The 17,694-nt window shown below is 42.4% G+C and overlaps 2 protein-coding genes across 3 annotated transcripts in view; one reads left to right on the top strand and one right to left on the bottom strand.

The window, feature by feature from the left end:
• Window positions 1-9,436, top strand: part of RNASEH2B (ribonuclease H2 subunit B) — a 40,534-nt gene extending 31,098 nt beyond the window's left edge. Inside the window, exons 9-11 of one of the 2 annotated variants that reach the window (XM_075851778.1) lie at window positions 4,075-4,117; window positions 5,453-5,530; window positions 9,267-9,436. In XM_075851778.1, the coding sequence (XP_075707893.1) occupies window positions 4,075-4,117; window positions 5,453-5,530; window positions 9,267-9,374 (229 nt within the window). In that variant the 3' untranslated portion in view covers window positions 9,375-9,436. The remainder of the gene's footprint in view (window positions 1-4,074; window positions 4,118-5,452; window positions 5,531-9,266) is intronic. The other variant, XM_075851779.1, reaches the window with a different exon arrangement.
• A 4,805-nt stretch (window positions 9,437-14,241) lies between these two features.
• LOC142741716 (guanylate cyclase soluble subunit beta-2-like) overlaps window positions 14,242-17,694 on the bottom strand; it is a 59,742-nt gene continuing 56,289 nt past the window's right edge. Inside the window, exons 14-15 of the mRNA XM_075851058.1 lie at window positions 17,250-17,419; window positions 14,242-14,369 (exon numbers count right to left, since the gene is read on the bottom strand). Coding sequence (XP_075707173.1) covers window positions 14,242-14,369; window positions 17,250-17,419 — 298 coding nt within the window. The remainder of the gene's footprint in view (window positions 14,370-17,249; window positions 17,420-17,694) is intronic.

The raw sequence follows: 17,694 nt of genomic DNA, 5'->3' as shown, positions 1-17,694 counted from the left end.
GTGGAAACCCCCCAAAAGTGACCCCATTTGGGAAACTACACCCCTCGAGGAATTTATCTAGGGGTGTAGCAAGCATTTTGACCGGCCAGTTTTTTTGCAAAAATTTTTGGAACTAGGCCATGAAAATGAAAATCTAAATTTTTTCAAATAAAATGTAGGTTTAGCTAATTTTTTTTCATTTCCAAAAGAACTAAAGTAGAAAAAGCACCACAACATTTGTAGAGCAATTTCTCCCGAGTAAAACAATACCCCACATGTGGTAATAAACGGTTATTTGGACACACAGCAGGGCTTAGAATGGAAAGAGCGCCATTTGGCTCTTGGAGCTGAAATTTAGCAGGAATGGTTTGCGGAGGCCATGTCGCATTTGCAAAGCCCCCTAGGGGACAAAACAGTGGAAACCCCCAACAAGTGACCCCATTTTGGAAACTATACCCCTCGAGGAATTTATCTAGGGGTGTAGCAAGCATTTTGACCGGCCAGTTTTTTTGCAAAAATTTTTGGAACTAGGCCATGAAAATGAAAATCTACATTTTTTCAAATAAAATGTAGGTTTAGCTAATTTTTTTTCATTTCCACAAGGACTAAAGGAGAAAAAGCACCACAACATTTGTAGAGCAATTTCTCCCGAGTAAAACAATACCCCACATGTGGTAATAAACGGTTATTTGGACACACAGCAGGGCTTAGAATGGAAAGAGCGCCATTTGGCTCTTGGAGCTGAAATTTAGCAGGAATGGTTTGCGGAGGCCATGTCGCATTTGCAAAGCCCCCTAGGGGACAAAACAGTGGAAACCCCCAACAAGTGACCCCATTTTGGAAACTATACCCCTCGAGGAATTTATCTAGGGGTGTAGCAAGCATTTTGACCGGCCAGTTTTTTTGCAAAAATTTTTGGAACTAGGCCATGAAAATGAAAATCTACATTTTTTCAAATAAAATGTAGGTTTAGCTAATTTTTTTTCATTTCCACAAGGACTAAAGGAGAAAAAGCACCATAAAATTTGTAAAGAAATTTCTCCCGAGTAAAACAATACCCCACATGTGGTAATAAACGGCTGTTTGGATACACGGCAGGGCTTAGAAGAGAAAGAGCGCCATTTGGCTCTTGGAGCTCAAATTTAACAGGAATGGTTTGCGGAGGCCATGTCACATTTGCAAAGCTCCTGAGGGGACAAAACAGTGGAAACCCCCAACAAGTGACCCCATTTTGGAAACTACACCGCATGAGGAAATTATCTAGGGGTACAATGAGCAGTTTGACCCCACAGGTGTTTTACAGAACTTATTGGAAGTAGGCCGTAAAAATGAAAATCTACATTTTTTCAAATAAAATGTAGGTTTAGGTATTTTTTTTTTCATTTCCACAAGGACTGAAGGAGAAAAAGCACCATAAAATTAGTAAAGCAACTTCTCCCGAGTAAAACAATACCCCACATGTGGTCATAAACGGCTGTTTGGACACACGGTAGGGCTCAGAATGGAACTAGCACCATTTGGATTTTGGATAGTGTCTGGGCGCCATGTCACATTTGCTGAGCCCCTGTAGTACTAGTACAGTGGAAACACCCCAAAATTGACTCCATTTGGGAAACTGCACCCACTAAGGAATCATCTAGGGGTATAGTGAAAATTTTGATCCCAAAGGTTTTTTGCTGAATTAATTAGAATTAAGCTATGAAAATGAAAAATCATTTTTTTTTCCAACAAGATGTAGTTTTAGATCAACATTTTTCATTTTTACAAGGAATAGAGAAGAAAAAGCACCCCAACATTTGTAAAGTAATTTCTCCCGAGTACGGTAACACCCCATATGTGGTTATAATCAGCTGTTTACGTATATGGGAGCATTCAGAAGAAAAGGAGCGGTATTTATCTTTTGGAGCGTAGATTTTTCTGGAATGGTTTGCGGACGCCATGTTGCATTTGCAAAACCACTGATGTACCAAACAAAAGTGACCCCGTTTTAGAAACTACACCCCTAAATGCATTTATCAAGGGGTGTAGTGAGAATTTAGACTCCACAGGTGTTTTTCAGAAATGAATACGCAGTGGATGGTGCAAAGTGAAAATTGCAATTTTTCCACTGATCTGCCTATTCACCGCACAATATGTTGTGCCCCTAGAGAATCTTACCCCATAAATTGTTAAGCGGGTTCTCCCGGGTATGGTAATGCCTTACTTGTGGCCATAAATTGCTGTTTGGGCACGCTGTAGGGCTAAGAAGGAATAGACCGCCATTTTGAGCATGGATTTTGCTTGGTAGTTGTTCTGTTTGGGGTTTTGCTGGTATTTCCGTTTATAATGTGGTGGCATATGTAATCTGTGCGGAGTACATCAGGGTATATGTAATCTGTGCGGAGTACATCAGGGCATAATAAGAGGGTATAATAATGGGGTAAATAATACAATTATCCATAGATGTGTGTTACGCTGTGAAGCGATCCGTTATGCGCAGGCCGGCGTCACACTGATAAACAGTTTTCTTTCTTATCCGCCTTCTGTAACGCTCTGCAGCTTTTGGGGACTTTTTCTCCTTTGTAGTTTGGGAAATATTGCTGGGAAAGTTTTGCGCTGGTATAATACGGGCGCCCTCGCTTCCAGCGGATGTGCCATGTCCCTTCCCTTTCCTAGTTCCTAAATACTAGGGCCCTGAAACTGAAGGAATGTTCCCCTCCGGCCTGCGCATTGAGATGTTTCATCACCGCATTACTAGTGCCATAACTTTTTTGTTTTTCAGTTGATTGAGCGTTGTGCGGGCTTGTTTTTTGCGAGACGGGCTGTAGATTTTATTGGTACCATTTTAGAACACATACGACTTTTTGATCACTTTTTATTTCATTCTTTGGTAAAGGAAATGACCAAAAACAAGCAATTCTGGAATCGTTTTTTATTGTTTTTTTTATCGGCATTCACAGTGTGCCCTAAATTACATGTTGGCTTTATTCTGCGGGTCGATACGATTACGGCGATACCAAATTTATATAGTTTTTTTTATGTATTGCGGCTTTTGCACAATAAAATCACTTTTTTTATAAAATCATTTGTTTTCTGTCTCGCCATATTCTAAGACCCATAACTTTTTTATTTTTGCGTGCACTAAACGGTGTCAGGGATTATTTTTTGCGGCACGGATTGTAGTTTTTATTAGTACTATTTTGGAGTAAATGTGACTTTTTGATCACTTTTTATAGCATTTTTTGGAAGGAGATGTGACCTAAAAACAAAGATTCTGGCGTTGTTTTTCATGTTTTTTTTTTACGGCGTTCACCGTGCGGGATAAATTACATAATAGTTTTGTAGTTTGGGTCGTTACGGACGCGGCGATACCAATTATGTATAGTTTTTTAATTTTTACGGTTTTTCCCATAATAAAAGACTTACTATGGGAAAAAAGTCAGTTTAGCTTTATTTTTATTTGAAATGTGTGTGTTTTTATTGTTTTACCACATTTTTATTAACTTTTTTTTACTTTTCTGACTTGTCCCACTAGGGGACATGAGGGCCATGATGCCCCGATCGCTACTCTAATACACTGCACTAAGTACGTAGTGCAGTGTATTAGCGCTGTCAGTTATTCACTGACAGCAAGCCTATGAGGACACGCCGAAGGCGGGTCCTCATCGGCTCCCGTACAAGGCAGACTCGGACGCCATTTTCTGGCGTCCGATTGCCACAGCAACCCAGCGATTGCATCACTGGGTTGCCGATCGGGTGAAAACCTATCAGATGCTGCGCTCTATTGAGCGCAGCATCTGAGGGGTTAATCTGCCGGATCGGAGAATAGCTCCGGTCCTGGCAGTTACAGGAGGGTGCCAGCTGTATAATACAGCTGTCACCCCGCGGTGATGGTGCCGGCTCTGCTTCTGAGCCCGCACAATCACTGCGCCGTACATGTACGGCGCTTTGCGGGAAGCACCTCCCGACAGCGCCGTACATGTACGGCGCATGTCGGGAAGGGGTTAATCGCTTGACACTGCAGATACTTTTTGTGTTTGCAATGGTAATGATATTGTTATGGTATTGATCGGTTTTTAATGTTTTTTTCACCTCTCCCCTCCATGTTTTTTTTAGTCTGCCAGATGTCTCCAGTGCAACCCCAGAACCTCCTACAAAGGTAATCTGCAGCTTATCTGCGTGCACACAGCGTTGGTCTGCTCTTCTTCTGCTGCTGCTAGCATTTCCAATCATTAAAACTAACTCTTTCCTAATTAAATGCAGTAAGGCTACATTCACACGAGCGTATCCGATTCACACGCGTAATTCTGGTCCATGTGTGTTGCATTATGCATCAGTGTGCTTTGTGAGGAGCATGCATCATTCACGCACTCGCAAAGCACGTTTTTTCTTTTGTTTGTTTTTTTCAGTCGAATTTATGTAAATCAACGCACCGCACACAGATGTGCATCCGTGTGTGGTTTTCACGCACCCATTGACTTCGATGGGGGCGTATGTGCGTGAAAACGCACCAATATAGGACATGCAGTGAGTTTCACGCAGAGAACTCTCCCTGCATGAAAACTTACGCATGTGTGAATGGCCCCATTGAAATCAATGGGACCGTGTGCTGCGCGTGATTTCCATGCACAGCAACACGGACGTTACTCACGTTTGTCTGAATGGGCCCTAAGGAATAGCTCTGTGTCAAAGTATTTTTCTTGGTTTATAATCGCAAAGGGCGTCCTTCCCACGCACACTTTTTTTTTTTTCGTGTGTGTTTTTAAACGATTGTGAGAACAGACCAGGCATTCAGCTATTTTTCATGGAATTTTTACAAACTTGTATTTTTTCTGTCGTTCTTCAATGCCTTCTATAAAGATGCCTATGGATAAAACGCCGTACCCAGAGCATGCTGCATTTTGAAGAAAAAGGCACAACCAAAACCTGCACCAAAACTCTGTATATGTCGACTTTTTAATATTTAACCATAGACTTTAAAGCAACATCTGGCCGCAAACTTTTTGTAACTAAAAAATAAACTGCCATAAAAAAAACTCTAATGAAAACTTCACGCAAAACACGGTGTGTGGATCCAGCCTAACATTTATTTAATGCAAATTAGTTTGATATTGATGGTCTATCCTTAGGAACACACACCTAAAATGCAAAGTCCCAGGAAAACCCCTTTAAGTTCTGATTGCCAGAAGTGCTTCCCTGGACCAATTCTTGGTCTGATCAGATCACCAACTTAAAGGGGTGTTCCAGGATTAGAAAAACCTGGCTGCCTTCTTGGGAAAAGACCCATATCTGTTAAACACTTCAAAGGAGCTGAGCTGCAGTACCAAACACAAACCATGGACACGTGTGGCGCTATTTTTGGAAGGCCGCCATGTTTTTAGAATCTTGGACAACCACTTTTAAGATGTGGGATTCTTACCCCTTCTGGACCTTTTTACGTGAATAAAAATCATAGGTTGTATTACTGAGCACATTCCCCAATCTAAATTTGCAGAAAAGGAGAGTGTCTGACAAGCCTGTGGAAGCAGACGAGGATTACACAAAATATAATTCAAATGACAAAGGCAAAAAGGTGAGCATTTTTTCCCCCTAAAAATTCCTGTTTATTTTTATTTGCTTGATTTTACAAATGGATAAAGCAAGGTTTTCAGAATAATAGTTGCCATAGGTTAATACAGGCTCGAGCTGTTCATCCGCATTCATTTCTTTTTATAGTTATGGCTCTTTTCTATCTGTGATTGTCTTGTGCTTCTTGCCGCCTATGTTATGCATGTCTAATTTGTTTCTGTTTTTTTGGGGTATTTTTTTTTCATTTATGTATCTCGGATTTATGTCAGTTGTGCAACAACATTAAATAATTGCGAAAACTGAATTTTAAACCCAAGTTTAATTTAACGGCTTTTTTGATATGCAGGTTTGAGAGTAAAAAAAATAAATAAAAAATCAACTGACAGACATACAGTTTGTTTTTTTATTTGGCAAACTCAAGTGCAAGACTGCAGGTTATTATTTCGCAGATTCTATTATTAAAGGGTTATTCCCACCTTATAAAGTTTATGGCTTATTCACGGGATATGCCATAAATGTCTAATAGTTGCAGGCCCCAGATCTGAGACCCGCACTTCTCTCCAGAGCTGGGGTCGTCTTACCCCCGTCCCTCCTGGTGAGGCAGGTGCCGTGTCTATGCAGAGTATTAATGAGGAGGAGGCCTCACGCATGTGCGCAGCTTACTCTATTGATTTCTAAGGGACTTAGAGTACCAAGTTACCCCCGTTCTAAAGTTTGGTGTGTCTCAAATCTATCAGACATTTATGGCATATCCTGTGGGAACTGCACCTATGGGAACTGTTTACATGTCTACAACAGGTCAGAAGTTCTCTACAGCCATGTATTCTGGTTTCTGCATATATTAAAGGGGTTATCCGAGGATTAAAGGGAGTCTGTCACCAGAATGTTCATATTAAACTAGTAACGGTATTGTAGAGGAGACTAACCTGTTTCTAGTGTTTATTTTCATTTTCCGCTTACTGCCTCCTTTGTAGCGAAATACGTTTTATTGAGTTTATGCTAATGAACATTTAGGTGCAACGAGGGCGTTACCATTGCACCTAAATGCTCTTAGGTCGCTCCCCAGTTCAACCCCCCCTCCCTCCCATCTTACATTGATTGACAGGGACCGTAATCGGCGCTTTCATGCCTGGCCCCGTACTGTCTGTAAAGCTTGCGTCCCTGCTCTTTACTCGGCCCCTGTGCAGAACGATCTTTCTGTTCGTCCTAATCGGCACTACTGTGCATTCGCAGCGCACCTGCTCTTTATTCGGCGCATGCGCAGTAGTGCCGATTAGAACGTCAAGCAGAAAGATCATGCGCCGAGTAAAGAGCAGGGACACGAGCACGTTACAGACAGTACGGGGCCAGGCATGAACACGCCAATTACGCTGCCAGGTCCCTGTCAATCAATGTAGGGAGGCAGGGGATTGAACTGGGGAGCATTTAGGTGCAAGGGTAACGCCCTCGTTGTACCTAATTGCTCATTAGCATAAACTTAATAAAACTGATTTCTCTACAAAGGACACATTAAGCAGAAATTGAAGATAAACGCTAGAAACAGATTAGTCTCCTCTACAATACGCTGTTACTAATTTAATACGGACATTCTGGTGACAGACTCCCTTTAAATATTATATTTCTCTGTTAGATCACGCCAAACATAAATATTTTTCTATGGTGCCCCCTGTTTTTTTAATTTTATTTCCTATTTAGAATGTCCAACTAATGTGTTCTGTGCTTGTGTAAAGATACAGCTTCTAGTGCTCCGACTCTTATTGGCTGGCATGCTCAATAGCCGGAATTACTCTGCCACCTGTTTATAAGGCGGGATTCACACGACCGGGTCGTTCCCGAGCCCGAGTGTCGGCCGGTAAAATCGGCCATTTTGCCCGGCCGGTTTGCATTAAGTTTTGCATCCGTGCCGGGCCGGACAGTGACATCAGCGGCAACTCCTAAAGGGGAATCCCCATGTGTTCGGGGATTCCGCTTCAGGAGTTTCCCCTGATGTCACTGCCCAGATATGGACAGAGACATCAAGCGCTCTGTCCAGGAGCAGAATCCCCGAAAACACGGGGATTCCGCTCCTTCAAGGAGCTAAAGTGCGGCTAGCACATAGCAGAGCGGGGAGATACCTCCCTGCTCTGCTATAGTGGCATCGCTACAGTAGTAGCAGCCGCAGCAGCTGCTAGCGGCGCCATCGAAGGTGTCGCCGGGCCAGGGTGCTTTTCAAGCAGGGGAAGGGAGCCAGCGCAGCGCTCCCTTCCACCTGCTGTACACCCCGGCCCTGCCACACAGTGTACAGCGATGCCATTCGTCAGAATGGCATCAACTCCTCCTCCTCCTCACATACACTCTGCGCTGTGAGGAGGAGGAGATAGAGCACAAGCTCCGGAAAACCCGGCCATCACTCGGGACACATCCCGGTGATGGCCGTGTATTACCCGGCCCCATAGACTTCTATGGGAGCCGGGCGGCCGGGTACCCGGGCGAAGATAGAGCATGTCCTATTTTTTGACGGCCGGTTTTCCCGGCCGTCAAAAAATCGGTCGTGTGAATAGCCCCATTAGGGGTCTATTAGTCCTAATGCAGCCGGGTGCCGGCCGATTTATGAACGGCCGGCACCCGGCCGGGAAACCCTGCCGTGTGAATGAGGCCTAAGAGGATCTAGGTGGTGGGACTGAGCAGATGGGCATGAGCACAATAGGTGGATGTTCTGAGAGGGAGTCAAAAGTACACCAGGAGGCGCCGTGACCAATATTTAACAGCAATATCTAGACACAGGAATTTTTTTTAAATGTATTCTGTTTTGAGTGATGCAACAGATGGAATGTTTAATAGTGGGCCAACCCCTTTAATCGTTGTCTAGTGAAGTTATGCAATTTTCTAATATACTTTGTATTTTAAATTCTTTAACATTTTTACAATTTTTGCTTGCTGTCACCCATTAGGAATCTTTTATTGTTTATTTCCAGAGAACAAAAATATGTCACGTGATGATCACACCGCTACACAACTTATTACAAGACATCAATGCGTTCTTGTATGTAGCCTTGCATCACGTGACCAGGACAGATTTTCATCCTCTAGAAGTAAACAATAAAGATTTCTACTGAATGACAGCAAGCAGGGATTTTGAAACACAAACTTATAACTGTATAACTTTTCATAACACAATGCTAAGCTGCATACCCTTTAACCATTTATTATGTAGATAGCTTAGTGACTGTTCATGTAAATGTTTGCTGATGCCAGGTTGATGATAGCCGTGTGACTAGTTAATTAAACATACGTAGCTTCTTTATTCAGTTACTGAGGTGACGTGGTGCGTGTGCGTGTGTGCGTGTGCGTGTGCGTGTGTGTGTGTGTGCTTAGTTGGAACAACAGAGCAAACTTTAGAATTTTATATACAGAGGACATGATCCTTCTGGCCATATGCTCTTCGTTAAAGGGATGTCCTACTTTAGATGCTTATGGCATATTCACATGATGCAACATAAATGTCTGATAGGGGGATCCCACCTATTGGATTCCATATATCAGGAAAACAGGGGTCCCCTGGGCTCCTTTTCTGGTAAATCAAGACTGTCAGCTGCAGGAGGAGACCAAATGGAAAGGTGTCTGTGCATTTGTGTCTCTGTCTTGAAATCTATGGGAGTTATTTGGCCGCTGGTTACTCGATCGTTTCATAACTCCTACCTTTCAGAAATTGGTGGTGTATTCTGTGGAATAATTGTGTTCACTGTGTCTCCCATTTGCAGACTAATAGCAAGATGACCGCCGCTCAGAAATCCCTGGCTAAAGTGGACAAAAGTGGAATGAGAAACATGTCTTCTTTTTTTAGTCCAAAAGCCAAAGCTACAAAATAGTATGGGTGAAAACATTCTATAAAAGTTCAATGTTTTATTTAATAAACATTCTTGTTTTGTTATGTGTAGTTTATATATGTGGATGTACAGGTTATAGTGGTTTATAGTAAGGCTCTGTTCACACTAGTGTCACGTCTTCTGTATACAATGGAGCTGTGACAGCTATGCAGGATGAGTTTTCGAACAGATACTGGCTAATCCTAAAGGAATATTCTGGTATTTATGACGGCAAGAATAGCGCTGCAGACCACCACAACTGACAGAAACCTGCATTTTTCTCTTGATGTCATTAAGAGAGAATTTAGACAGGTTTTACTGCAGTTCACCAAAAATAATTCTTAAAATGTGATCAATTGGTTTACAAATTTTATTGCTGTAAATAAAAACAAGTTGGTAAATAAAAATGTAGAAAAACACCAAGTGTGAATTGGCCTACTATAAGGGTATGTTCAGTCGTAAATTTAAAGTCGTAAAGTCCAATACACGTGAATGGGTTTTTTAAATTGCCATCAACATGTAGAAGAAAAAAATCCACTCGTTCTGTGGTTTTTGAAATCTGCAGCATCCCCAATCTGTCACGGAATTGCAGCAGATTTTCACTGTGGATTGGCAATGTAAAAATGTAAACAGCCGCAGCAAAATCCACATATAACTCATGTAGAATTTGGTGTGAAATCTGCAGCGGAATTTTTTTCTGCCACATCCAGACTTACCTTAAACATTCAAGTGATTGGAACTGAGCTGACACAAGCCATGGACAATAGTGGCGGCGGGGGGGGGGGGGGGGGGGCGGCTATCCTTTTGGCTAGTCTCAGGTTCGACTATGTTCACATCTGCATTCGGTATATCCAATTCTCTGTTCAGTCATAGGAGCAGAGCAAATGAAAAAATACCAGACACACCGGTTCCGTTGCACCTCGGACTGCGGCCAAGGGAACCCGTTGATTTGGTTTCTGTCGCGGTATCCGTGCTTTACCAGAAGCCATAGCGCAGCATGTCTAATTTTTATTTTTCTAATATTTTTTTTTTTAGACGGATCTGCGATGAAGCACTAACCCATTTTAAAGTATATGTCTCATGTATTTCATTTTAGTTTGATTAATTAGATGTAAACCTGTAGAAGAGAAATAATGTTTATTTTAAACAACTTCCCTGGGTGGCCATATAAGCGATACATACTTCCTGTACGGTTTGTATCGACAGTGCAGCAGGGTGTGTGTGCTTTATGGCAGCTGAAATTAATTGGAGCCAATTGACAGAGAAATGTCATAGATTATTACAGTCCAGGCAGTGTTGAAGTACAGCCCCCCTTCCCCTAGAGACCAGGGAGGGGCAGAGTAGCATTAAGTAGAGCATATCTGTGTATAGTGTAAAGGTCCTCTTACACACCTGTCCGGGGCTGTGTAAACAAGCGCCGATCAACGAGATAGCTCGTTGATCGGCGCTCGTTTGCTCCTGTCACAAGGAGCTATGTATGGGGACGAGCACTCGTTTCTCCGATCACTTGTCCCCATACATTTCTATCATGTCGGAAGCGTGTCTCCCTGTTTACACAGGGAGATGTGCTGCTGACGACAAGAATTTTTTTAATTTTTAAAACGATACGATCAGCAGATGAATGAGCATTTGCCAGTTCATCTGCTGATCGCTGCCCTGTTTACAATTATCGGTAACGAGGGTTTTATGAATGAGCGTTGCCTGATAATTGGCCTGTGTAAAAGGGCCTTAACAATCTTGCCTTATCTAGACCAAAAGCTGTATGAGAGAGCGGTCAATTCATCCACCTCCCTCTTCTGACCCTGTCCCAATCTACACATCAAACCTGACAAGTGAGCTGGAGAAAACGAATGTTTCAGGATTATTTTCTTTATATAGTTGCATGAAAAAAAAAAAAAACTGTTGTAAAACATATGTTTATGATAAGAACCTGATTGAAATAACATGTCATTTCTGATGATACACATTTATATTCCATCATCAAGGCAAGAAGTATTGGGTCAGGTTTATTCTATCCTATTGATCGCCTGCTCGTCAGATAAGGATGGAAAATCAGGATGTTTATGCCAAGGTTAATTATAATATCCTCCTATCTATTGTGATATACTGTATGTGGACAGCGTTCTCGTAATGATGGGAAAGTCTTGAGAGCTGCAAAGTCCTGAAGTGACAATTAAAACGGGTGAATGTTCACTACCCCAAGCAATATTTACAGTTAAGAACTTTCACAACTCTATTATGTTTTTATCTACGTGTGAACCCTTGAGGATCTTTCATAGGGATTATTGTATTCCCCTTAGTTCACCTTACCCAATTATCACCTTGCTCAGTGATGGGACAGATGCGACTAGTCAGTCATGGAGTACAGTGGTTACTAAGACAGAACGAGACACTAGAGACAATGTCTAATTGAAAAAAATGACACCTGCACACGGTGGGGGAGTTCTCAAGGGTCACAAAATACTAAATGTTTGGTTGTGCTGTATTATAAACCTGAGTCTAATCTGTGATTTTAAGTGGCAGTACATAAATATGATGTGAACTGTGAATGGGACCAGCAAAATATCTTGAATAAACTTTTCAGCCTGGAATGATGTCTCTAGTGCAATGGCAAAGCAACCCAAGATTAATCTTGCAAGGGCTGGATTCACACAGGTCGTTTTGATGCAGTATTTGGTGCTGTTTTTTTTTAAGCCAAAGCCACCAGTGAATCCAAAAGAGATGAGAATTTTTTATTTTTTTTCTGTATACTTTTCCTTCCTTTTGTATCCAGTCCTGGTTTTGGCTCTCAAACGGCATCCACCCTCACACTAAGGGTATGTTCACACGTCTTAACAAATTACGTCTGAAATTACGGAGCTGTTTTCAGGCAAAAATAGCTCCTGCATTTCAGAAGTTTTTGCAAGTACTCGCGTTTTTCGTGGAGTCCATTACGGATGTAATTGGAGCTGTTTTTCAATGGAGTCAATGATAAACAGCTACAAAATTGTCCCAAGAAGTGTCCTGCACTTCTTTGACGTGGGCATATTTTTACACGCCATCTTTTGACAGCGACACGTAAAATTACACCTCGTCTGAACAGAACATCGTAAAACCCATTGCAAGCAATTTATGCAAATGAGGCTTTCTTAAGTACAACTGGGCGTGTTTAAAGTTATGTACAAGTGGGCGTGTATTGTGTGCGTACATCTGGGCGTTTTTACATGTTTTACTAGCTGGGCGTTGTGAATGGAAGTGTATGATGCTGACGAATCAGCATCATCCACTTCTCTTCGTTAACACCCAGCTTCTGGCAGTGCACAGACACACAGCGTGTTCACGAGAGATCATTCTGTGACGTCACTTCCTGCCCCAGGTCCTGCATCGTGTCGGACGAGCGAGGACACATCGGCACCAGGCGACAGAGGCTACATCGACTTACCTGCAAACACTGATGCTGCCGCAGAATGAACTGTAGCCTCTGGTGCCGATGTGTCCTCGCTCGTCCGACACGATGCAGGACCTGGGGCAGGAAGTGACGTCACAGCGTGATCTCTCGAGAACACGCTGTGTGTCTGTGCACTGCCAGAAGCTGGGTGTTAACTGAAGTCAACACCCAGCTAGTGAAAGAAGTAAAAACGCCCAGATGTAACACACAATACACGCCCACTTGTACATAACTTTAAACACGCCCAGTTGTACTTAAGAAAGCCTCATTTGCATAAATATAAAAATGGTCATAACTTGGCCAAAAATGCTCGTTTTTGAAAAAACAAAACGTTACTCTTATCTACATTGCAGCGCCGATCTGCTGCAATAGGAGATAGGGGTTGCAAAATCTGGTGACAGAGCCTCTTTAAAGAGGCTGTGTTACCAGATTAAAAATGCCCTATCTCCTACATCATTTTATGTGCGCTGGAATGTAGTAAACAGCAGTGTTTTTTTATTTGAGAAACTATCTTTTTTCAGCAAGTTATGAGCTTTATTACATTTATGCAAATTAGTTTCTTAATGCCTAAGTGGGCGTTTTTTTAACTTTTAACCAAGTGGGCATATTACAAAGAAGTGTATGACGCTGGCCAATCAGCATCATACACTTCTCTTCATTACACCCAAGCTTGTTTCACTGAACAGCGTGATCTTGCGAGACCACGCTGTGACGTCACTTCGGCCCACAGGTCCTTCATCCCTGCGTCTGAAGACTGAACATAGATCGTCTCCAGGCGTATGAGAAGTTACAGTCGTCGGATCTGCAGCAGCGGAGGAGGCAGAATCACACAGTGCAGGTAAGCATATAGAACTCCCTAGAAGGACCTGTGGGCGGAAGTGACGTCACACGAGATTGCGCTGTTCAGTGAAACAATAGTCGGTGTAATGGAGAGAAGTGTTTGATGCTGATTGCCCATTTGGGCATTAAAAAATGAATTTGCATAAATGTAATAAAGGTCATAACTTGCTGAAAAAAAAGAGTTTCTCAAAATAAAAAACACTGCTGTTAACTACATTTCAGCGCTGATAAAATGATGTAGGACATAGGGAATTTTTAATCTGGTGACAGAGCCTCTTTAAATGCAGCGGTCAATGGCAAACGTGGCATCTAGGCCATTAGAGGGGGGGGACCCCCTCATACTTTTTTGTCATCCCATCTGTGCCCCCTGTGCGATTGCAGGGTGCCGATAAATTGTCATTGAGCCTATTTAGTCCTGCCAGTAGAAGTTATGTGGAGAATGGGGGTCCTGCCTGGCTCGGCTGTTTCTGTAACTCCCATACAGCCTCTGTTCTCCACATAGGTGTAGGTTCTAGAGTTAGGACTGCACGTATCACACATTTAGCCACAAGATATGCCATAAATGAGCGAGTCGGGAATACCATTCTAAGATTCTTGGGCTATTTAAAGAAGATGGCATGTCTTGGACATGGGGACGGTCTTCTGCAGATCACCACTCCTCTCTTCTGTTTCCCATTTCTCTACTGGTCCAGTTTCAGCAGAAGCCTCAGAATTTCTTAATTCGGTTAAATCTGGAAGAAAGTAACAGAATGTATTATCATTATTCGGTATTTGGGTATACTGCTCAAATATAATGCTAGGCAAAATTCTAATCCGTAACCTATTGTCATACAGCCTATTCTACTTCTCTATTCGAACACATTCCTGCTAGCTAAAATATAATAGAACTACTGTACTGTTGGGCCTCATTCACACTTTACAGATTTGGTCAATATTTTGCATCAGTATTTTGAAGCTAAAATCAAGATTGGATGAATGGAAGAGAAGAATTAATCTTTCCATTATATTTCCCCCGTGTTTAGAATGTGTGAATGAGGCCTTAGGCCCCATTCACATTGCGTTAAGACACTACATTTATCGTGCGTTGTATAGGGCTTATCTAAACATGTCCATAAGGTTCCATTATCCCGGCGGAGACCAAAAGAGTGTCAATTTGGCCTCCATCAGGCTGGTCTATGTCGGCATACCTTTTTTATTTTTTTTTGTTGAAGGATGGAATAGCGTAGTAGAAGGCGATCTGATGGAGGCGATCAGCCTGTGGCACTGCTGAGGTGTTGTGGAAGCCCAGTTTGCTTTTGATAGCGGCCTTCAGCTCGTCTGCATTGTTGGGTCCGATGTCTCTCATCTTCCTCTTGACAATACCCCATAGATTCTCTGGGGTCAGGTGAGTTTGCTGGCCAATCAAGCGCAGTGATACTGTGGTTATTAAACCAGTTATTGGTACTTTTGGCAGTGTGGGCAGGTGCCAAGTCCTGCTGGAAAATTATATCGGCATCTCCATAAAGCTTGTTAGCAGAGGGAAGCGTGAAGTGCTTGAAAATTTCCTGGTAGACGCCGCGTTGATTCCGGGCTTCGTATAACACAGTGGACCAACACCAGCAGATGACATGGCTCCCCAAACCATCACTGACTGGAAATTTCACATTGGACCTCAAGCAACTTGGATTGATGTCTCTTCACTCTTCCTCCAGACTCTGGGACCTTGATTTCCAAATGAAATGCAAAATTTACATTAATCTAAAAACAGGACTTTGGACCACTGAGCAGCAGTGTTGGTCCACGGTGTTATACCAAGTCCAGAGTCAGCGCAGCATCTAGCAGGAAATGTTAGATCACTTCATGCTTCCCTCTGCTGACAAGCTTTATGGAGATGCTGATTTCATTTTCCGGCAGGACTTGGCACCAGCCCACACTGCCAAGAGTACCAATACCTGGTTTAATAACCACAGTATCACTGCCCTTTGTTGGCCAGCAAACTCGCCTGACCTAAACCCCATAGAGAATCTATAGGGTATTGTCAAGAGGAAGATGAGACACCAGACCCAACAATACAGACGAGCTGAAGGCCGCTATCAAAGCAACCTGGGCTTCCATAACACCTCAGCAGTGCCACAGGCTGATCACCTCCGTGCCACGCCGCATTGATAACACCTCAGCAGTGCCACAGGCTGATCGCCTCCATGCCACGCCGCATTGATGCAGTAATTCATGCAAAAGGAGCCCGACCAAGTATTGAGGTCATATACTGTACATACCTTTCAGTAGGCCAACATTTCGGTATTAAAAATAATTTTTGAAATTGGGCTTATATAATGTTCTGATTTTCTAAAACACAAAATTTTGGGTTTTTATTAACTGTTACCCATAATCATCAACATTAAAAAGAAAAAAAATGCTGGAAATAGATCACTCTGTGTGTAATGAATCTATATAATATATGACTTTCACTTTTTTAATTGAATTACTGAAATAAATTAACTTCTTGATGATATTCTAATTCATTGAGAGGGACCAGTATAGTTTTATGGTAAAAGATTCAGTATGACTTGTTTTTTTTTTTCTCATTTGAATCTACTCTTATCTGGGGCTTAAGAGTTTAGTGCGTGGACCTACTCATGTATACGGAGAGAGAGAGCTGTCAATCACTGAGTAGGACCACCCAGTGAGCAGAGATTTCAATTAATAAAATTCTAGTTTTGCTTAATCTTTTCCCATAAAACTATATATCAATCAACTCAGCTCATCCTGCCCTATTACATGCTGCACATAGATTGGATACCATGTTGAATGTGACAGGTTCCCTTTAAAGCCCAGTATTAGACTGTTCACACCACTTTTTTGCATCCTATTGAAAGGTACTTTTGTTCTGATCTTGCACACAAAAAAAGAGGTACATTTAAAACAGGATGCCTATTCTGTTGCAATTGACTGCTATTGTACTAAAAACAGGACAGAAAAAAGGAGTCTGCATAATTTTTGTGTCTTATTGCATCCTGTCTTAAACCTTAGTATAGCATTTCATATGATAAATTGTATTATACAGGCATTTCTGTAGTAGTAACTGCTCTAGTGGCACTTCTATGTGATTTGTTTTGGAGGTGGGGTCAGAATAGGGGTTAGGACTTAAAGTTTTTTTTCCCACGACCGGACAACTGATGAGCTATCCAAAGGATAGGTCTTCAGTATATGATCGGTGGGGGTCCGACACCCAGCCCCCGCACCGATCAGCTGCTCCGGCTGCCTCCGGGCACCAAATGTTGTGAACGATATTCAGTAGTCGGAGCCGGAAGCAGATGGCTCTGACCACTGCATAGCGGCCATGCTGCAGCTCTGCTCCTATTCACTTGAATAGGAGCAGTACTGCAGCTCAGCCGCTATTCCGTGAACGGAGCCATCTGCTAGCGGCATGGACGTCCTCAGTTGTCCAGTCATGGACAACCACCTTTAAAAGGGACTTTACATCTGAAAAACGTACTTTGGTGTGTTTGCCTGTTTCCATATTTCATTCTCCTGAACATCAACTACCCATTATTGTGTTTCCAAACAGCATTTAGCCGGACACCTCTGACGCAAAACTTTTTGTTACATTATATAACAAACTATCCACATACCCACAGTGCAGTAAGGATTTGGCTCCAGGTCTTCATGATTTTGCCTTCCCATAATTTCCTTTTCTGATAAGTGCAAATTCTTCAATAAGAAATATGTCCTCATTTTACCTTTGCCTTTTACTTCAATAACTCCTCTTTCCATTATTTCAAAGTATGGATGTTTCAGGGCGCTGCAAATGTATGAATTTATCTGAACATTAGAAATTGTACAAATCTTATTCATATTGCAAAATTATCTACATTAATTCCTTCCCGATATCCGCCGCTTAAATAAGGCCGAGGTCGGGGGTAGAGTGTGTAGCGGGCTCACGGGCTGAGCCCCCTCGATAACATGAGTGTGTCAACTGTATGTTACAGCCAACACTTCAGTGCAACGTTTAACCCCTCAATAGCGACCGTGGCATCTAAGCCGTTAGAAAGAGGAGGTGGCCCCCTCTGATGTCCC

Source organism: Rhinoderma darwinii, chromosome 2 (genome assembly GCF_050947455.1).
Source record: "Rhinoderma darwinii isolate aRhiDar2 chromosome 2, aRhiDar2.hap1, whole genome shotgun sequence".
Lineage (NCBI taxonomy): Eukaryota > Metazoa > Chordata > Amphibia > Anura > Rhinodermatidae > Rhinoderma > Rhinoderma darwinii.
Note: the sequence above shows the minus strand (reverse complement) of the source record. Positions and strands in the feature narration are given on the sequence as shown.